This window comes from Colossoma macropomum, unplaced genomic scaffold (genome assembly GCF_904425465.1).
Source record: "Colossoma macropomum unplaced genomic scaffold, Colossoma_macropomum, whole genome shotgun sequence".
NCBI lineage: Eukaryota > Metazoa > Chordata > Actinopteri > Characiformes > Serrasalmidae > Colossoma > Colossoma macropomum.
The window spans coordinates 911,017-932,152 of NW_023494794.1; the positions used below are offsets into that span (position 1 = coordinate 911,017).

Here is a 21,136-nt window from a genome sequence, read left to right on the forward strand (position 1 = left end):
GCATCTAACCATCTTACAGTAGTTTAAGCATGACTTTCACTTGCGTGCGGCATTACACTCAATAAACAGAAAACATAAAATTTATAACCTGGTATCACAGCTGGTCCCTTTTTCTTTTACTTGATTAAAATGTGACTAAAAAAGCCAAATCTGAGCCTGTCCTCAGCACAGGAGCGGTGCAAGCTTAACAGCGTCCTAAATGAACACTGTGCTGTAAAAAAAGCATCTGTACATTGTCTTCTGTTACAGGGATTCTAACAGATTACAGTTCTTATAGATTGTGGAAAACTTGTCAACATTAGTGTCCATTGTAACTGACCATATGCTACAGATGTGGAAAATAAAAATAAGATTGAAAAGTGCTGGAGTATTCCTTTTAGGGATGCATGAAGATATTGGAACCATATCAGTATTGGCAGATATTTGCTTTAAAAAGTATCACTGATGTTTAGATTTGACTGACATTTCAAACCTATATTTGATTACGTGTTTATTGTCCTGCACAAAACTGCATTTTACTTCTATTACTGCATTTGTAAATGTAACAAAGAAATGTTACATTTCTCTGGAATGCTAATCCAGGTGAATTTAGTCTCAATTTCTAATTTTAAATTAGAATTTTAAATATTTATGTATTGGCATTGGCATCGGCAAGTATGTATTTAAAAAATATTGGATTCTGGCACACACTGGCTCACAATTCCAATATCGGTGCATCCCTAATTCCTTTAAACCCAGAGTAAGGACTGTCCAATAAGAGCATGCCTTCCCTTTCCTCTTACTGGAAAGGCTTGTCTTTTGGCTAAAGGAGACTCTTGAGTTAACTTGAGTTATCATAACTGTTACGACCTCTAGCTTAACTGTAAAAGTTGAGGTGCAGACTGACTGCCTACGCACTCCATCACCATTAGACATGTACAACAGTGTTCTCAATGGCAGGGCTAACACACTAACTTTATATTAAAAGCAATGGCAGCACATATGGAGATCATGTACACACCGGCATTTGAACTTGGTCACATTTTCCAAAGAATTAACATAAAAAACTTTCTCAAACACAGCAGTTACGGAGGTGGGCCCCCTCCTCACCCCCCAGCCAAAGGTCAACAGGTCAACAAGCCAAGGTATCATGCTATTCTCTTGAAACGAATAGCCTGAGAAAACGTGCTAATGTGGCTACCAGTGAATAAAACCATGTAGCCACCAACTGACCTATTCTATCATAGCAACCATTGGACAGGTTTTACAGAACACTGGCCAAAGTTAGCAAGGCCAATTAGCATGATGGCATCTGCAGTGCTAACTGGTGGCTGTTCTTTTTCACTCACTGTTAGCAACATTAGCACCGCTGACTGAAGTATTCCCTCAAAACTCACGCTGTGCTTCAAAGAGACAAAACATCACCCTTTTCCCTTCGCCGAACACACACACACACACAAAAAGAACAGAACAGGCATTAAGAAGTTTTACATTAACATTTATGTGAAATGAACACGCTGCTGAAAAAAACGTGAGGCAGAAAAAAAGAGGAAGTTGATTCCCCTCAGCAGTCAGAACATGAACAGCTACACTTTCCTCTGCTACGAATATTTACAAACAGTACAAGAGCTGGGCAGTAGTTTCAGGTTGGTGATGACCACACCTTTTTTTCCTCTTTAGCTCTGCGTTTATTGTGATTTGCCTGGCCCTCTTACTGGCTACTGCTTACAAGAACTGAAAACATCACGTGATAAAGCTTTGTAATGGTCATGGCTGCTTTGTGAAACTTTTGGTAAATGTAGTTAAGACTGTGTGAGAAAATGACTCTGGAACATGTCCAAGGTTTCAATTGCAAGTCTGGGGTTTCAACTGACCACTAGACCTCTTTGAAAAGTACCGCATGTTGGTCCAACCTCAATCATGCTATTGAGTCATACTGAATGAGCTTATTTTGTCCATTTATTGTGATGATTTCACCGCTTAATGGCGGTAAAATAGTGGCTTATAATTGGAGTTGGCTTATAGTTTAAAAAAAGTTTTTTACATGCGGAGAAGAGCTTAGAAACGCTATCAACAATCCAAAAGGGCCGAGTGAGAACTCTTTCAGTAACTAAATATTATATATAATATATACACTTTTTAAAATGTATGAAGACCGTATGTTGAAACTGACATTGTTTTGTTAAGCTGATTGGCATTTATAGAAACATTGTAAAGGGGAAAGAAAATAAGTATGAAATCTGGCATTGTTTGAATGAGCTCACTTTAGTCCAATATGCCCAATCAGGAATACTGCTGCTCATAAAAAGAAAAGAACAAAGTCTGAAGTCTTCTTTATTCCAAAAAGATGGCTGCTCCACCAGACGTTATCCATACATCCTAACTCTTGATTGTTGGGTCAGTGAGGAGGCACTGAACTGGCTTCAGCTGGCATCTTCAGTCCTTGGCCCTGTCCTTGTTATTTGCGTAGGTCAATGTACTTTACTCCAGGAAAAAAGAGAAAAGAAAGAGAAAGAAAGATAATTAGAGACCTAAAACGTCCTATAAATCAGTGTGTTGTGTTTTCTGCTGAATGTTAGCCCCACTGAACCTTTTCCACTGACCAATAAAAAATTTCATATTATTCAGTCACTGAGGTGTAAGTTGGTGTAAAGTGATTCACTGTAGAGAAACTTAGCGACTTACATTTCTTTACAGTGGTGATGACAGGAACCAGGGGTCTTTTAATGTTTATGACGCAAATATAGTTTGTTTACCATCTGAAATGTCCAGTGAACCTACACAAGTTTACATATGAAATGTTGATAATGATTTTCTTTGGGTACTGTTTTGCCTTACAGCACCCTGGCTTACCTCTCCTCCACAAATGTATTAAAAAATACCTGTTTTAGCCCTAAAAACATCTCAGAACTATAGTAAAACAATGTCAGGCAATATACTTGCAACTATTTTATGTCATATCTTTCTGTGATGCAACTTCTGAAGGCATTAAATGCTTCAGACATCTGGTTCCTATCACCACCGTTAACAACTCTGGCTTTTCTGATGTTTCTGGATTTCTAGAATTGCGCATTTCACATCAATAGTTGGCTAAACGTGTTTACATCTTAATGACTCAATGATGTACACATTTTGAGAAACTGGTGGAGTTCTCACCACTTTATTAGAAACTCCAATCCTGTACGGGCCCTCACTGGCCACTTTATGAGTTCCAGACATCTTACAGGTCCACTATGTAGGTGTTACAGACTGTAGCCCATACAGAGGATACACAATCTTCTACCCCATTCAACACTGGTCAGTCCTTGACAACAGGACCACTGTTGACTAGTCATTATGTAACTGGTGGACCATTCTCATTTGCAGTGGTAGAGAGTGTTGTGCTTGTACGAGTGTATAAGACACAGCGGTGTTGTTGGGGTTGCTGCAGTGGTCCACCACCAAAAAATATCCAGTCAAGAGCAGCTCTATGGTCCGAAACTGACCATCGATGGAGCGCCAAAGAATGGCTAATACAAACTGTGCATCAACAGATGGGCGGCAGTGTGTGCAGACCAGTAAGATGGAGTGAGGAGTTTCTAATAAAGTGGCCAAAAAGAGTATAATAGAATACAGTAGAATTCACTTGCTGTTGTTCTCTCAGGTTTTATAGTTACCTGATCACCAGGTGGTTTATTATCACCATTGACACCCTTTAGTAGTACCGAGTTCTCTGTCTTATCCGCCTTCATCTCCATGACGATGTCATCCTTATTGGTTTTCTCCTTGGTGCTAAAGGGATTAATGCTGTAGAGATTAACAACATGCTAACTCTAATATGCTGCAGCATTTGGCATGGAAAAGACCACACAAAAGTGCTATTGGGATGAGATTACTTTTTACAAGCAGGTTGTTGTGTCTAAAAACACAATGGAAGCGTCTATAAAGTGAACCTCATGATTACCAACATATTAGTAATTATTCTGTCATATCCTGTGGAAAAGGAGTTCTTCATAAACGCACGTTCTGACCTAAAACTAGAGTTTAATACATTATTCGTTGTGTTATGCAGCGCTCTGTAGTACAGCATTATATCCCTCAGCCTCACTGCTTTTTTTTAGCAGAATTCATGTTTTCATATCTTTTTCATGTTTCATTCTACAGTGCTCTCTCACTACGACACCAGCATGCATTTCGCAAATACATCATACAACCACTCAGAATCTCTGTGGTGTCAACCAATCGTGACTACTAGCCTAGTTGCTGCATTAGAGTGACTCTAATGACTCTACTGACTCAGTAATCAAACAAAATTGTAAAGACACCACTGACATGTTTTGTACCCTTTCAATCAGAGAAAGAAAGCAAGCTGAGGTAAGGTATCTAAATATCTAGCTACCTTGATAAATATAGCTTTTAGCAAGTCTTCCTCATCTGATGAGTCATTTCTCTTGTTATAATAACCCACTCTGTACATAGTAATGGCAATTTAAATGAAGTCGCTACAGTTAGACGGCTGCAATAAGATATTCAGCTTCCGAGCAGTAATGTTAGCTATCTGCCTTCCCTCTGCATTCGCCGTTTAAGAAAAAAAAAAACCCTTTCAAAACAGCCCACGCCTAAAACTTCACCAAAAGCAGTTGCTGGAGCTACTTCTTCCTCCAAGATACATCATCAGGAGGGGGTTTTCTAGTCTTTTCAAGTCTTCAAACTGTGGGATCTTGCACTAGAAGGTATACACGTAAGCATGTTCACAAAATGTTCATGTTGGTCCCCTCAAGTATGGAGGCACTTGATGAAGTATTAACTTGTATTCTGTGTGGCCAAAATCAAGCCGATACATTAAATGCAGTGTGATATGACAGCAAAGGTTGGTTTTATGTGGCGATTTTGATAGGTGACTTTAAACCCCCTACCTAATATCAATGCTGACATAATCACCAATGAGAATCGCCAAATAAATCAACTTTTCTCTTCATTGCATTCACTAATCACATTTAGCTAAGTGGACTGTTAGGATGAGAAAAAATGGGATAAACGTCAGGACATGAGCAACTAGATCTGTATTACGCGTGAAACTTTGTGTGAATCTTGTAGACTTTGTAATCTTTGTAATACATAAATATTGCAGACATCCTGTGGCAACATCACGTACATATATTTGGAAAACTTATCCCATCCGAACAGCACTAAAGAAACACAATCTTTAACAACACAAATACAATGAAAACATTTTCAATCGACAAAAAAATCAACAGTGGCTTGTCTAGCATTCAACTCAAAGGCTCCCTTCATAATAATGATCTCAAAGGAAATATACAGGAGTGTGAGCACAAAAACTCTACAAAGACTTACATCTCCTGTTTGCCAGAACGTCCGCACGGTAACTTGCCCTTCTTGTACAGGAAGTAGAGGATGCTGCCCAAGAGGGCCAGGAGCAGAATGCTGAGAACAATGACCACGATGATCACTCCGCTGTTATCGACTAGAGGAACAGTGAAAGAGGCTGTGCATTAGCACTAGAGTGACTACAACTGTACACAGGCTGCCAATAATAGCCTATTAGCATGTCAACAAATATTAATAACCCAATGAAGGTCATGGCAAGTGATACAATGTAACACTTAGATACTGAAAGGAAACGTTCACCAAATCTTTAAAATTTTCCTCCCACATTCTTCCCCACTAAGTGCTTCTGATGGTATAGAACCAAGAGTACTATTGTGTTCTGCTTCCAGAGGTTCAACTGGTCTCGCGAAGCCAGACGTGATCTTGTAACAAGAATGTCAGAGCACAACCGTGAGCCGTTTTGGGCCCAATGTGGGCTGGACCATAGATTTATTAACATTAAAAACAGACTGAGTGTGAAATTTTCAAAATTCAAAACCAATGGCTTGTGAAGGTGGAGCTCAAAGTGGTGAGCGATGGAGTCTTAGTCCATAGGCAGAGACTTATTTTAGCCACACCTATGTATATTGCTGCATTCCTGTCTCTCATGGCCACACAGTGAGCAGTTAGATCCTATTGTTTTGAAGTAAATGTGTCCTAAAGTCTGAAAATCAACATGTGACGTTAAGAATTAAAACCACAAATATGTGTTTTGGTATTAAAAATACCAAAACACATGTTAAGCAAACTTTTTTGTGTTTTAATAAAAATGTTATGATTTTGTGTGTACAACTGATCAAAGCTGTGTTTGCTAGTCATGTACTAGCTAGCATTTTTGAGTTATGCTCAAAAACAGTTAAAATCGTCATCACTGAAACATCTGGTAAAGTTTCAGTAGTGTTATGACTGTTGTGGTTTAATCATGCAAAGAGTCACTCAAAGTAAAAGGATTTTAGTCCAAGTCAGTTAAAAGTCTGAAATGGGTGTTGAGCTCTGACTTTAAACCAATTCTGTAGATTGATTAATATAGCACAAAACCAGTGAGGTAGGACAGATCAATTTCAGTCACAACATCAGAGCTTCAACATGCTGTGTTATTAGGAGTGAACCGGGCCGAGCTTTACGGCACAATCTGGCCTAATACATTTCCATTATGTTAACAGCCTGAAAGTCAGAGCACATGGCTCCAGGCTGGAATATTTCTACACTTACAGACCACTTAGTCTCAAGCCAGGTAAAACTCTGTCAATTTTGGAAAAACGAATTTATCAGACTTTACTACTCTGAGAGATTTAATAGATATTGCTCAATTAATGCGAAATGCAGTCTTGCATAATACAATAGCTAATGCACAACAGCAATAAGAGGCAAATGGCGGTGGAGCTTTACTCCTCCTGAGAGACAAATTAAAAAGAAAGAATTGCCATTCTGAGGCGCTGGTAACAAATGCTATATATAAACGGGGAGTTAGACGACAAACAATCGTCTGGGAATGAGTTTTACGAGTTGAATCCACTCTCAATGAAACAGCATGCTGCCACCACAAACATTTACCCCAACAACTGTAGTGTGCTGCTACTCCGCTCCACCACTTCAAAACATCTTTTTTGCTAATTTTCTATGGAAGCTAATTATACATTCATCTTGAGGGGAAGAAAAAAAAACATTTGGTGTTGGATATGTTTGCCTAAGCAAAGTCTGCCTTGATTTCAGCTCTCTTTTTTTTTTTCTTCACACAGAATTTTAAATATGCCCAGGGGCTGGTGAGGGGAGCCAATCTAACTTCTGCACTGCCTCCACCAAAAAAAATGCATGCATTATTCATAAATGTCAGCTGATCATTCATTGTATGGTGTGGATGGATATCGGGAGGCAGAAATGAAAGCTGGGGTTCGGGGTGAGGTTGCTGCAGCCGTGAGAGGTCGTTACCTGCAGTGTTCCTTAAGGTCGTGCCTATGATTGGAACTGTGGAGAGATGCAAAGAGAAAGCAACTTTACAGTCAATACACTCTAATAAACATCTAATTTCTGTGTAACTCATAGTATTTTATACTCACTGACCAGTTTATACTTCCATATACATCATGATCTCTGTAGCATTTCTGTTTTATTCTATTACATATATTATCTTTTATGTAACCCTTAGAAATCACAGTTATCAGCAGTCACAACAAAAGCGTATATTTCTCACTTATAGCTCCTTGAAATAAGCAGAGAAATTTGAACTGAAGTGTAATTTGGTACATCACTAACTACATAGTTAATTATGTACCAGGGCTGCCAAAAAGATAACGAGTAATCACATTTTTCGTAGTTAGTTGTGATTAATCTCATTATTTTTGTGGTTAATTCTGATTAATCGCATTTATCAAATTTGACCCTAAAGAGAGAAAATGTTCCATTTAAAAAGCAGTGCAGTTCGTTATAGTGGACAAATAAGCTTCATCAGAATGTATTTATTACTTTCAATAATTCAGTAACTTTATTTTCATCATGTGAGCACAGGCTTCACATGAACTGCACATGAAATTCATGGAACACGCAGCCACTGTTGCTCTCACTGAATGTTGTTCACTCTATGGAAATTCAGATGATTTTCATAGAGTGAACAACATTCAGTGAGAGCAACAGTGGCTGCATGTTCCAGCCAATATACAATGATCAATGATTCCAACTCCTCCACAATCATAGCTTCTTGCTCTCATATCGCTACATTGTCTTGTTTTGAGAGGAACTGTTGCTTTCCACTTCGCTGTTGCTTTTGTTAGTTTGCTGCTTGTTGATTTATCCATCGTTTTCCAACAAGCACTGACCAGTGTAGTCTACTGAAGGTGTCCTCCAGTACTAACATTATTGATGCTAGTATTGCCAGTATCAGTGCTGTGTTTTGCTCTTAAATGATGATACTTCAGACACAAAGTCAGTGATAAACAAATTCACGGCATGGGAATAGCGGGAAATAACTTTGGTTTCATCAAAAGTAGGCATAAGCACGGGTACTCGGGTAACTGTTCGAGATGCCAGTATTTTAATGCTAAAATCACTATTTAGGTATTCGTTACGTTTTGTCACAGGAAGACAGAGCAACTATACAGGCTAACAATTTTATTTTTTATGTGATTTTATATTTTAACTGAACTGTAAATTGTGAAAGTTTTGCCTATACTTATGAGTAAGTATGCTGTTACACTTTGCTACGCCAAAATGTGAGTGCCTTAATGTGGCCGCTTTGCCAAGGATGCATTGTTAAGAACGTGGAGACAAAGACTGCACAGCTTTTAGTGCTAAAAAGCTAGGCTGATGTTAGGTCTAGAAACAGTTAAACTACATTTTTCTAACAAACCAAAATGTTGGCACATCATCCACTGAAGAGGAAAAAACCCATAGAAGACGAGTCTCCATCAACACGCAGGGTTGTACTGGTTAGCTGTTGTTTTAGCTCATGTTTCTGAATAACAGAGCATGTTTTGAAACGTATTTCTCTGCGTGCTGTTAAATTTTTCCGTAATACCAGTGATGTCACCTTACAAGGTCAGCCACAGCACTACATAATTCAGACCTGCTATTTTTTTTTGCTTAGTTTATTTCCTTCTCTGTGGTTGACCATTTTGTGAACTCTTGCGACCACTTGAATATAAAAACTAGTCAACATGCACAACCCTCATCAAAATGAGATATAAATGGAATTCGAATGGTCAAATTAGATAAATTCATTAACAGCGTTAAGAAGATTTGTAGCATTAACCATCTGTGTTAACATGTTATTAACACGTTAACTTTGACAGCCCTAGTGATTGCATGCTTACACATATTACACAGAAACAAAATAACAAAAATAATAAAAGCATTCTGTGACAACAGTGTTTGGCTAGAGTTGTCCAGAACCTGTGAAACTTACTGCTACTGATGGTGTAGATTTTGGTCTCCCCCCCTATTTTGTTTGTAGCGTTGCACGTGGCCACAGTGTCTCTAGACACTTTGAGAGTCATTATAGTTTGAACAGAGTCCTCTGTCTCTTTTCTCACAACCTCTCGCCAGTCCTAAAAACAAATACAACCCAAAGGTCAACAGTTCACCCATACAAATATTTATTAGCCGCCAAGGTCAGTGTGTTTAAAAGTCCTCAAAGGTGTTGTGCGTTTCTTACAGGGCTGCCAGTGATGCTCCAGGTAACGATGGGTCTGGGGTATCCTCTTGCTTCACATGTCAGATTCACCCACTTTCCCACCTTCTCACTCATGCTCACCTCCTTTTTGACATCTCTCAACTGAGGAGCGCCTGCAGGAGATCAAATTCCAGCAGAAATAAACGAAAGTGCATTTATTTACAGAGCAGATGGTAATTTAATACACTTTAACTCTTAGAAGAAGCAGGTTGCAATTTCTTATGAATCGTTTTTTCACCCATAACACTGAAACAAGCTCTTTTCAAAAGATACATTTTCTAAATAGAAGAAGAAATATTTCATTATGATTTGTGTTTGATCACAAGTTACTGTTGTATATAAAGGCTTGTTTTGTGGAATGAATAATCATCCTTTATATTTTTGCCACATTTTTTTCAGTTTTTGACATTTTAACAAACTAAAAGATGGAAGTGTAGACTCAAATTTGTCTACACAAAATGTAACTTGAGTGTAAATGTTGTTAATTGTGTAATAGATTATGTAATTAATTATGTAATTACATAATAGTTAAATGATTGTATGTACTACCATGGGTGTAACAATACACTCAGCCCTCAGTTTGATGCAATTCTCAATACTGGGTTCAAAATTCGCATTTGAATTAAAAAAAACAACTGTGTGGTTAAACGGTGCAGATTGTTTGCCAACTTTGGTGCTCAAACAGTGCAACTGCATTTGATCCCTTAAGTAATAGCATGCCTATTCTCCACAGTTCATTATCACATTTTTGATTTGTCATCATGCATCGTTACATCACTATTAACGACACTTTTAAATAACTTGAAACTTCATGCAGCAAAAACAAACTTTTGCATACGGCTGTATCAGTTGCATTTTATCCTAACTCCAATTAAACAAGTCAATAATACGAATCACACTCACTTGAAAAAAAATTAAAGTACATCAAGCAATAAAGAAAAAACTCATGCTTCTTTTACATAGTGATAGAAAGCATGAAAGCACACACAGTTTGGATTCTACACACTGATTTATTTCATGGCCAACATGGACACACAAGCTCTATAACTACTCTGAATGCAGATTTATTTTCATTAAAGGGAACATCACTAAAGTTTTGAACATACAGGCCACTGACTTGCAATGTAGGCTTGATTCACTGTATTGCAGATAAATGTGTGCCATGTGATCTGCTGGCTGGTCTGTAGTGCTTACCCTGCACAATGATGTGAACTGATCCTCTGGTATGCAGACCTGGCAGGGATGGAACGGTCACCTCACAGTGGTAATGTCCAGCTGTGTCAAACGTAGCATCCTGCAGATGCAGCACGTTTCCCTTTCTAATCTCTATACCATTCTAAACACACAGAGACAGACATACAGTCAGAGTGGAGGATTAATTATTAATGCATTGTTGATACAGTACTAAATATTTGGACTCACTGTTTTCAATAATATAAAATGTTGTAGCGCACACACACACACACACATACACACACACACACACACACACACACACACACACATATATATGCGTGTGTGTGTGTGTGTGTGTGTGTGTGTGTGTGCAAAATTATTTAAATGCACTAATAGTACTAATATAGCTTTCAAATAATTTCTACACTTTACAATTCCTCATATTTGAAAGGCAGTGACTATATTGCTTTGGATTAAGGGTAGCAAATGAATAATTAACTCTATTTCATTATGTTGCTTATAACATAGCGTTACAGCCCATCCAGACAAATTCACAGTAAACTCCTAAGATCACTTACAGCTCAGCTGTCGGAAAAAAACATTTTCCTATTGTGGCATTCCTGCCTTGCTTTTTCTTTGTCTGTTCCTTCTAAGATTACATCCTCAGTGTCACACTATGTACACTGTGTCTTGTCTGTTGCCACGTCCCCTCACTGTTCCCCCCTGTGTTCCCTTGCATATGTACCCCACATCTTTGTCTTGTGGTTGTCTTGGCTTTGTAAGTGTTGCATGCAGGTTTTGTGTCACCCTTTGGGTTTGGGATTCTCAGTTTGGAAGCCTAGGAGTTGTTGAACAGTGAGACAGTGTGAACGTACCTTACTCCACACAGTGTTCGTCTCCAGAGAAGATAAGGCATTACAGGTGGCTGTCAAGTTCTCCCCCTTCTGCATAACCTCAGAGTCTTTGGGCACCACAACAGCTGGGTCCAGATCTATGCAGACACACACACACACACACATGCACAGTCACATAATCTGTGCTAAGAACCTTTGTCTCCCCTATGACTTATTACTGTCTGCCTTCGGGAGTGAATTTACCACACATGTTTTAAAGATAAAGAGGACATGTTCTATGCAGCTCTGCGTCTGCTTGTGCTTGTGTATTTAGATTAAAACTTTCCCCACCACTGACAATGCAGTTACAGTGGTATGCAAGTCTGAGCACCCTGGTCAAATGACATGTCTGTTGATTTTCTAAGTGAAAATAAGTTAACACGTCCTCTACAGAGAACACACGTAAGCTGTTACTGGGAAACGGAAATCTGTAAATCAAAGAAGCTGCTGGTGTTCTCAGAACCATGGACTGACCTCCCCAGAGTCCAGACTTCACATTGAATGTGTTTGGGATTACTTGGATCATGAGAAAGAGAAAAATGCAACTAACAAGCAAGACTCCTGACAAGAATGGGAAGCTGTAATGAAGGCAAAGAGAGGACACACTAAATACTAAAAAAAATGATACTGGGCCTCATTCACCAGTATCTTCCTATCTTCCTAAGTTTCTTCTTAAATTTGTTCTTGAGAAAGGTTTTTACCTAAATACAAATCCCACATAAGAAAACCCAAGTAAATGCCAGAATCAGAAAACTGCGTGAGTGGGTTTTAAGACAAAAGTTCTTCTTAAGAATGGCTGGTGAATGAGGCCCATTGTTTTTAGTTGTTGGGGCTTTCTGTTAAATGTGTTTTGTGGCCACTTTGCCTGGAAATTAGATAACTGAAGAGTGGTCTCTAACTTTTGCACAGCAGTGTAAATGCTGGTATTCATGTGATGGTATAAATGTGCTGGTATTCATAACATCACAATAACATTGACAGCAGGCTTTTTTGGTGCTTCATCTCTGCATAGAGTGTACAGGGAACAAATGCTGCATTTTGAAACAATGTTTACATCAACCTTTCATATTCAACACAAGCAAGCAAAATGTGTTCTCCATGATACGGGCTCTTCTAAAAGAATACCTCACCCTAAAATGTTAATATTGTTAGTAAGGAATTATATTTAGCAGCAGGCAATTCAAGATTAGACCCCCAACTGCAAAACAAAGCAAAACCAACCTGCAGGCGTTCGTACCAACAACACTTGATTTCTCCAGCCATCTTACTTCCACAACAAAGAACAGAACCCAATTAGCAGAATCAGGTGTAAGCAGTGAAGTCTGACTGGAACTTGGATCAAGTTCAGTCCCCAGGATGTTGAGTGTTAGAGCTGCAGCTACTCACAGTGCACGGTAAGCTGGAGATTCCCCACCACGTCTTCATAGTCTGTCGAGCCCAGGTCTAGAGAACGGCAGAGATACTTGCCGCTGTCACCACGGGTCACCTCCTTTAGAACCAGCAGGTCATTATCAGCCTCCAGCTCCTCGTCTGGATGCTAAAGAGGACACAGAGGACAGACAGCAGAAAACGACTGATCACTCTCCGCTGGTGTAAAGTTCAGAGAAAGCAGTAATGTTTACAAATTGTCACTGTCGGAACAAAACCGTGCATCTCCAAGATGGTAACTATCAGGAGTAAGAAAAATCATCTTAAACATAACATTTCTACCAGTCCACTCATCTTGAAATTTTAACACAATGCAAAGGGTAATCAGTGTTTTATTAAAAAATGACAAATGTTGAGGTTTTTGCGCAACAGCAATATATTATTATTACTTTATGTATTCAAACTGTAATTATTCAAATTTACACAGCCTACAAAAGTTTGAGAACACCATGACTTCTTCATACACATATAAGCATTTGCCTAGTTTACAGAGTCTTTTTTACTTGACTTAGGCATTCTACTGGGAGATTCACTCAAAAGAGGCCCCAAATATTCTGTAATAACTCTCGCAAGGACAAAGCAATCTGAACGAAACAATGTGCAATGTGCTCCTTGGTATATGTAGCTTCGAACCAGCCGGGATGCCCCTACGTCGGAGCGATGAGGTAGGCACCGGACTGCTGACGCGACGTTTAACCTCCGTTTGCAACTTCCAGGTGCATACCCCCATACCCCTTTATGTGTCTGGCAGAAAACAGAGATCACTTCCAGCATCGCATGTAATGCAATCGATTACACATACGTCAAGGTATGTAGCGCATCTTTTTGGTTCAGATTGCTTCATCCTAACGGGAGTTACAACAGAATGAATCTCCCTGTATAATGTGTAATTGCACCTCAAGTCCAATTACGTTTTGTAGATTTTCTACTTGAAAATAAGTTAACACATCCTCTATAGGCAACAAACTTATTCATGGCATTTTTCTTCAAATCTTAAACTTGAGTTTAACATAAAAAACTTAAAACATAAAATATGCCATAACTTTTACACAAGCCACATTTTATGTTGCATTTTTTCCCAATATGTTAAATTCAGTGGATAAACAGTAATTGTGCATTAAAATGCACAGAAGTGTGTTCTCTGTAGAGGATGTGTTAACTTTTCACTTCAAAATCAACAAAACATAATTTGACCAGGGGCTCTGAAAGTTTTGTATATGACTGTAGGTAATTAAAATAAAAATGGCTATATAAATACAGACGTACTGTTTTGCACAAAATAAAACTGGTTTATGTGAAGTTATTATTAAACTGATAAAAGAAATTATGCTCATTTGGATTAAAAATATTTTGCAATGAGACAGCTGTTCCGAAACCTTTAAGCATGAGATTCCACAGATTTTTGCAGCTAAGAGTGATCTGAACATTCAGAATGATTTAATGTAAAATGCTCCACTGAATTGAATTGTTCACAGTGATGGTGGATAGAGAACAGATGTCAGAGAACTTTATTTCCTTTACAAGCTACATCATGCCAGAGACATTAATATAGTGACAGGACAGTTTTGAGTTAAACTTTTGGCCTAAAATGTATTTTAGGACAAAACAGTACCCAAAGAACTCCTATTTTAACATTTTCTAACAGTATTTTACCATCATCAACATTCCATATAAAAACTTGTAAAGACGTGTAAGTTCACTGGATTAGACAGTGAATAAAATGGCTATACTTGTGTTGTAGACATTGTGACCCCTGGCTCTACAATGCACCTTTTCATATCAAACCACTCTCAATGACCGTCTCGCCTATTAAATTATGCAGAAATCTTATAAATTGCTGCAATTCTACTCTAACCACTGCTGCTGAGCACATTACTGTTCGATCCACACTAAAGTCTGGATACAAAGCATGTTCTCCAGGCCACATGTCTCCCATGTCAGCCTTTTCTCACTGCTATGCCGCCCCCTCCGCTAGAAAATGAGGGGAAGAAGAATGCAAAAAAAAGACAGAAAAAAATAGGGGGGCCATTCTCACTTGTTCTCGACTGAAAGTGATGGGTGGCGGGGGGTTGCCGTCACCACGGCAACGGATCTCCACTGTGTCTCCTTCTTTGACCAGACCCTGGGGCGATTCCCTCCACATCTCGACTTTGGTCGTGGGGTCTGTGGGACACAAAAAAAAAGCAGAGACCATAAATGGCCGGCCATTCAGACATGCGTTACCAGGGCAGTGTGGCTTCAACATCGCAGCCATTCGGTCAGGAGTGACAAAGCCGGGAATTCCGCAGCCGCGTCATGGCCGAAACAGTTCTGCTTTGATGCTGAATAAGTCACTTTTTGAGGGTAGGTTGGGAAAAATGATGGTGTTTGGAACTTCCAAGTGGAAGCATTTCAAACATTCAAATGGTTCACATCAGTCCCAACCATACAGTGTCATGTCATTATAGTTCTACAGCCATTTTTAAGCCCTCATTCATTCATTGATTCACTTATTCATTTATTAATGTACAATTACTAACATATAATATAATACAACATAATATACAATAAAATATTAGATGTCATTTTTAATCATAAACAATTATTTTATGCTTTTACTAATCCTAATACTAATGAAACAGCCAAGACATGTTTAGAATTCAAATTTTGCTTCTTTAGTTTGGTGCTGGAGCTGCATGGCTAATGTTGCCTACCAAACACTTGAGCTCAATAGTCACCCAAACAGCCCAAATCATTTCTGTAAAAATATATTGCCAAAATGTCTTTCAACCCAATCAACCAGCATCCAAGTCTTTATTATGGTTGTTGACAGAATTGTCGATGTGGTTTAGAGCATGACTTACTGTGAACAGTAAAAATAAACAAAGCTTCTCCAGCCATTTCAGACAAGGTAATGAATACAGACACTGTTGTCTAAAACGGCTGCTCGCAATTTTGTTCATTTTTCTAGTTCACAGTAAGTCATACTTTGCTCTTAACCACACTGACAAGTCTGTGTGACCTTGACGTTTTCAGTTTGCTGAAAGAAGTTTTGTTGATGCATTTTTACAGAAACGATTTAGGCTATTTGGGTGACTACTGAGTTCTAGTGTTTATTATTAATGTTAGCCTCAACGCTCAAGTTCTTTACTAAAGAAGCAAAATGTGGAATACAAACATGTCTTCGCTGATCGACTATATCTAGGGTCAAAGCCAAACCATTTTTTAAAGAATCAAAGAATCAAAGTACATCTGATTCAAGAAAACAGAATCAATTCCATGCTGCAGAGAACCTGTAGCCATTTCTATCATAATGTCCTTTTGTTCTGAGACATTTTCCTCAAATTCACAGCCTTTTTTACTCACCATCATTTCAACAATGAAATTGTCTCTCTAGCTCTAGCTCAGTTAACTGTCTGGCTGGTTCTGCTCTGAGTGAATAGATAGACTTCTGTAACTGGCAAGTAAAACTCACACATGGCCACCTATTATTTTAAACTTGCTTTTAATACCCAACTGAAGACCAGAACAACAGTGTATTGAATTTAGCGATATTCAAAATCTTTTTGATAACTGTCTTTATCGTTTTATCACCCAAGCCTGCAGACTGAGGTTTAAAAATCAACTGTTACAAACTGAAAACACAATAACAATTCAGGCAAAGTTCATATATCTCCTGAGTATTTGTTGTTTTGGCCATATGTAGCCCTTGAACAACACTCTCTCATATTTTGGACATGTTTGACCTTCACTGCATTCAGCTTGGCCTTCATTAAGAAGTCATGGGGCAAACAGAGCAAGTGGTGAGGCGGTGTGGAGACTCACAGTGCACACTGACGTTGACCCTTTTGGACTCGACTGTTCGGACAGCCCCGGGGACGTAGTAGCTGACCTCACAGAAGAAGTGTGCGTCCTTGTCCTCCTTGGTCACCTTATACTGGAGCTCACTCTGCACTGTGAACAGCCCAGTGGAGTCCTTGGATACCAGAGTAATCACGTGCACCTCTGAGATGACACACACACAAACACTCTTTTAAACTGACGGATAGAGAGGAAACACTGAGCTCTCTCTGTAATGAATCTGCTTATAATTATATTGAAAAAGTTTTAAATAGTGCATTAGTACATGTTTGCTTACTCTTGGATGGAAAACAACTGCGGTTTATCTCAAAAATTTCAACACGTTTCCCGGTACTCAAGCAACTACCTATTGGCTTCTATTAGAAGTGTGATTTGAGTCCATGGGTTTTCTATTCTTTTACTAGGTAAAGGGAAACATGTTTAAATTATTGTCTGTGGCAATCGATTGTACGCTACATTTGCAGCAAACAGAGATTAAGCTGAAAAACGCTGGAGTATTCCTTCAGGCCTCGTTACACACTACAGTAAATAACTTACAGGATGAGATGAATGGATTTATTCTCTTTTTTACTTACGGCCATTTTTGTGGGACAGCAAGCTGTGGTCGCGATACCAAGTGATGTTGGGCTGGGGGAAGCCTTTACTAGTTTCACAGGTTGCGATCTAATCAGGGACAAATAGAACATATGAACATCACTTGCTCAGAAACAACATAACTCGCAGGGTTTGAGGGCCTGAGACTGACACAGACCTTCGATGGTGAGTCATTGGTCACAGAAACTCCAGTATGAACGGCTTCAATCACAGGATGCTCCGGAGGGTCTAAACAGAACAAACCGAAGCAAAAATCATTTCTTCTGAGGAAAACACAGTAGAAACAGCCTATTTCCCAAACTCCCAAAGCCTATTTTAACATATTCATTTACTATTGCAGTTTTATTAAATAAAAGTTTAAATATAGTTTCATTTACATATCATGAGAAGCACTTCACGTTGCAATTTTACATATGAAAGACGCTATTTAATTTTATTATTATATTATTAGTAGTAGTAGTAGTAAGTCACAATGATTTGATTTCAGTTCTCTAGGAAACAATTCAGTGTATCAGCATTTTACCAACTTATTTAAATTCTACTATTTTTGTATGCTTTAAATTTATTATCAAAAATACATAAATGAGTGAATACACTAATGTAATCTTAGAAATAGTACACGGCAGAGTTGGTCAATATAGACAATAATAACACCCCCAGCTGTTTTATGGAAATTAATATTTAAAATAGCCTGAGGACTTTCTATGGGCTGACAATAATTGCATAAGCCTATCAACTGATGTAAACCTTTCCAGACACTTATGATGGTTTATTCCAGCATGTGTCAGTTGTTGCAATTCTTGCTGGGGTGAAATGACATCAAAATGGACAACAGCCTGACGCTTGTTGTAATAAGCTTTCATAAAAGTTTATGTAGATTAAGATCAGTTGTCATGAAAGGCTTATGTAGGTTTCATGTAGCCTTCCAAATACTGCCCAAAAGCTGAAACAGTTCTAACAATACAAAATCAGTGCAGTTGAATTGGCACCTTCTGATTTATGCACTACCTCGCATCAATTCATTTTAACACCCCTCACCCTTCTTCTTCTTGTTATTATTAAGATAAGCGGACTTACCAAAAACCTTTAAGTGGAACCTGCCCTCTTCAATGCCTGCTGCCAAGCCATCCACCTGGCAGAAGAACTCCCTCTCGTCGGACAGCTCCACGTTCACGATGGTCAGGATTTCTTTGCCACTGTCCCCTGCCACGCGGATGCGTTTAGTGTAGTTTGTGTTCTCATCCTTGCTTCGTGTGATCAGGTCACTGTAGGCTATCCTAATCCTTTTTCCTCGAGGATCATTCTAAGGTTCAAGGGAAACGTAGTTTAGTTATACAAGATGCTCATACTGAAATCAATAAAGTCTCATTTTAGAAAAGCCAGCCTAACACTTGGTCATTTTTGTCAGTACAGCTAAAAATTAGATGCTAGCAACAGAAATTAGATGCTGGGAAGTGTGCAAAGCCATCTAGAAATGTACATACCACAAACCATTGCACCATCACCATGCTGGCATTTTCAGTGAAATTGTATAGGCATCGGATTTCTGCTGAATTAGCCTTGTAAACTTCAGCGTCGCCCACCATTTCTACGCTCAACTCGGCTCCAACTGCAAAGGAAAATATTTTTATTTTATAGGACAAAAGCAAAGGGTTTGTGCAAAAAGGCAAGAGAATCTGTCCATAACAGAACATTTTACATTTAACCCTTCAAAGTCCTATTGTTTTCTTAGAATTTGTTATCACTTATTTATGATGTTTGTGTGAGTTTATGCCAAAACAGTCATAATTTAATGATATGACAATTTAGCAATCCCTCTGTTTCTGTTACAAATAAACAGGCTGCTGCTGTTACTGTTCCTTGAAGACTGCTATGACTAAATGATCTCATTCAGTCATATGACTTATGTATACGTGTTGTTTTTCGTGACACCTTTCATGACATAAGCTGTTTTTGGCTTAGTTTCAATATATGGCCTGTACAGACTGAGAACCAAAGGTAAGTAGGTGTTGGAAACGGACCATTTTACAATGTTCACATATTACATCAGTTTTTTATTTAATATAAAGCTAGGACAATTCCATGACATGGGCACTTCTAATGAATAATGGCAGTGTTTCACAACAAAAAAGGGCCACCACAAAACACTTGAGCTATGTTGGTAAGACATTCCCAGCATTTCAGCCAAACTGAAGCACAATGTAATCACGATTGGCCATCTACTGTCTGAGGGCATAGTTTTCCTTCTGAACTGGTCCAGGGTCAGCTACAGTCTCCAACTGCTGACCCAAATTCACAGGCACACTGACCAGGCAGTGATAGACAGCCCAAAGGCTGTGAAGCAGCTTCACAGGCTTGGCCATGTTATCTGAGGAATGTGTCCAGGCCACAATCCCACATTAGCACTGGCTACAGCAGGCTAGGAAGTCGACTCAGTCACCTAAACAGAGACATTATAAAGGAAGAGACAGTTCACTCGCTGAAATATGAATGGGAAAGTTCATAACGCTCATCATGGTGTCTGTTTACAGGGAAAGTCCCACCTTTCAAGAAAAGGAGCCAATCAGCTTGCTGGTTACACTGCGAGGGAGGAACCCCCTCTTGTGTTCAAGATCTGAGCAAGAGCAGTAGCCAGAAGTCCAGACAAACATGATATTTCATTTTATAGAAAAAAATTGGCATGAGCACAATATAAAAATCTACTAATGTACACTGCAAAAAATCACATTACAGTAAATTACTGGATACTGATTGCATTAATTCTTTAGTTATTTGCTGAACCCCAGTAATTGCAATCAAATGCAAAAATGTATATTTTACAGTTAAAATTTGCAAAAACGTTTTAGCGAAATTTGTATGCCTTTTATCTCTCACTTTTAACTGTCTCTTGCTGTCATATCCCATAAGGCTGTGCAGTACAGTGAAACGCCATCTACCTGCTAATTTGCTGTTATTACAGAAAATATCTTAAGTTGAGTAGATTTCACAATAAAATGATGAATACAGTACTCATGTGAAAAATTAGTGTTACATACTGTGAAATCATGGCAATAATCAACAGTGTAGTTTATACTGATGTAGAAACTACACCAATGCAGATGGTCTATTCTCTGACACCACTTATGTTCTCCACAGAATAATGATATTTAACAGTATGACTCACAGTGGAGCACACAGCACATGTGTTTGCCTTTGTTTTTATCTGTAGTGTGTTAAATTAAAACCATAATTTAATCCATTGTTCTCTGGCTGATTTAGACTTGAGTGATAATATTCCAAGTACAGCCTCGCATCATGAATGAGCTGGAACCATACAACAACTCCCAACCACTGAACCACAGTGACTTTTTTGAATGCCCCACGCTCCTGTCTCAGTCCTCCCCTTATTTCAAGACCCTCTTTCACTGCCAAAACAGAAAGTCTGCTTTTTTCTGCCTTGCCCACAAACCCCTCCTCTTGTCTCTCACTCTACAGTCAGTCTAAGAGTGCTTCTCTCTCACTCCCCTCTCTCTCAACCTCTCTCTCAGCATGGAGAGAATAGGCCCATGCTGAAAGACCCCCTTTTTTAATTGGAAACATCTGGGATATGGGGGGGACTGGGCTAGTGGGGTGCCGGTGGAGCCACGGCTATTATGGGATTTCCACGTCCTTGGCGAGTGACAGCCGAAGAGACGGACAGGAGAGGGGAGGAGAG

At 38.9% G+C, this 21,136-nt stretch overlaps 1 protein-coding gene across 3 annotated transcripts in view; it reads right to left on the reverse strand.

Moving 5' to 3' along the window:
* Positions 1-255: 255 nt before the first annotated feature.
* mcama (melanoma cell adhesion molecule a) overlaps positions 256-21,136 on the reverse strand; it is a 55,360-nt gene continuing 34,479 nt past the window's right edge. Inside the window, exons 2-16 of one of the 3 annotated variants that reach the window (XM_036579834.1) lie at positions 18,927-19,051; positions 18,520-18,745; positions 17,600-17,670; positions 17,424-17,511; positions 16,813-16,992; positions 15,044-15,171; positions 12,967-13,117; positions 11,563-11,678; positions 10,706-10,847; positions 9,494-9,624; positions 9,245-9,386; positions 7,276-7,311; positions 5,314-5,443; positions 3,636-3,750; positions 256-2,458 (exon numbers count right to left, since the gene is read on the reverse strand). In XM_036579834.1, the coding sequence (XP_036435727.1) occupies positions 2,438-2,458; positions 3,636-3,750; positions 5,314-5,443; positions 7,276-7,311; positions 9,245-9,386; positions 9,494-9,624; positions 10,706-10,847; positions 11,563-11,678; positions 12,967-13,117; positions 15,044-15,171; positions 16,813-16,992; positions 17,424-17,511; positions 17,600-17,670; positions 18,520-18,745; positions 18,927-19,051 (1,802 nt within the window). In that variant the 3' untranslated portion in view covers positions 256-2,437. Of the gene's footprint in view, positions 2,464-3,635; positions 3,766-5,313; positions 5,444-7,275; positions 7,312-9,244; positions 9,387-9,493; positions 9,625-10,705; positions 10,848-11,562; positions 11,679-12,966; positions 13,118-15,043; positions 15,172-16,812; positions 16,993-17,423; positions 17,512-17,599; positions 17,671-18,519; positions 18,746-18,926; positions 19,052-21,136 lie in introns of all 3 variants that reach the window. The other 2 variants (XM_036579833.1, XM_036579835.1) reach the window with 2 other exon arrangements.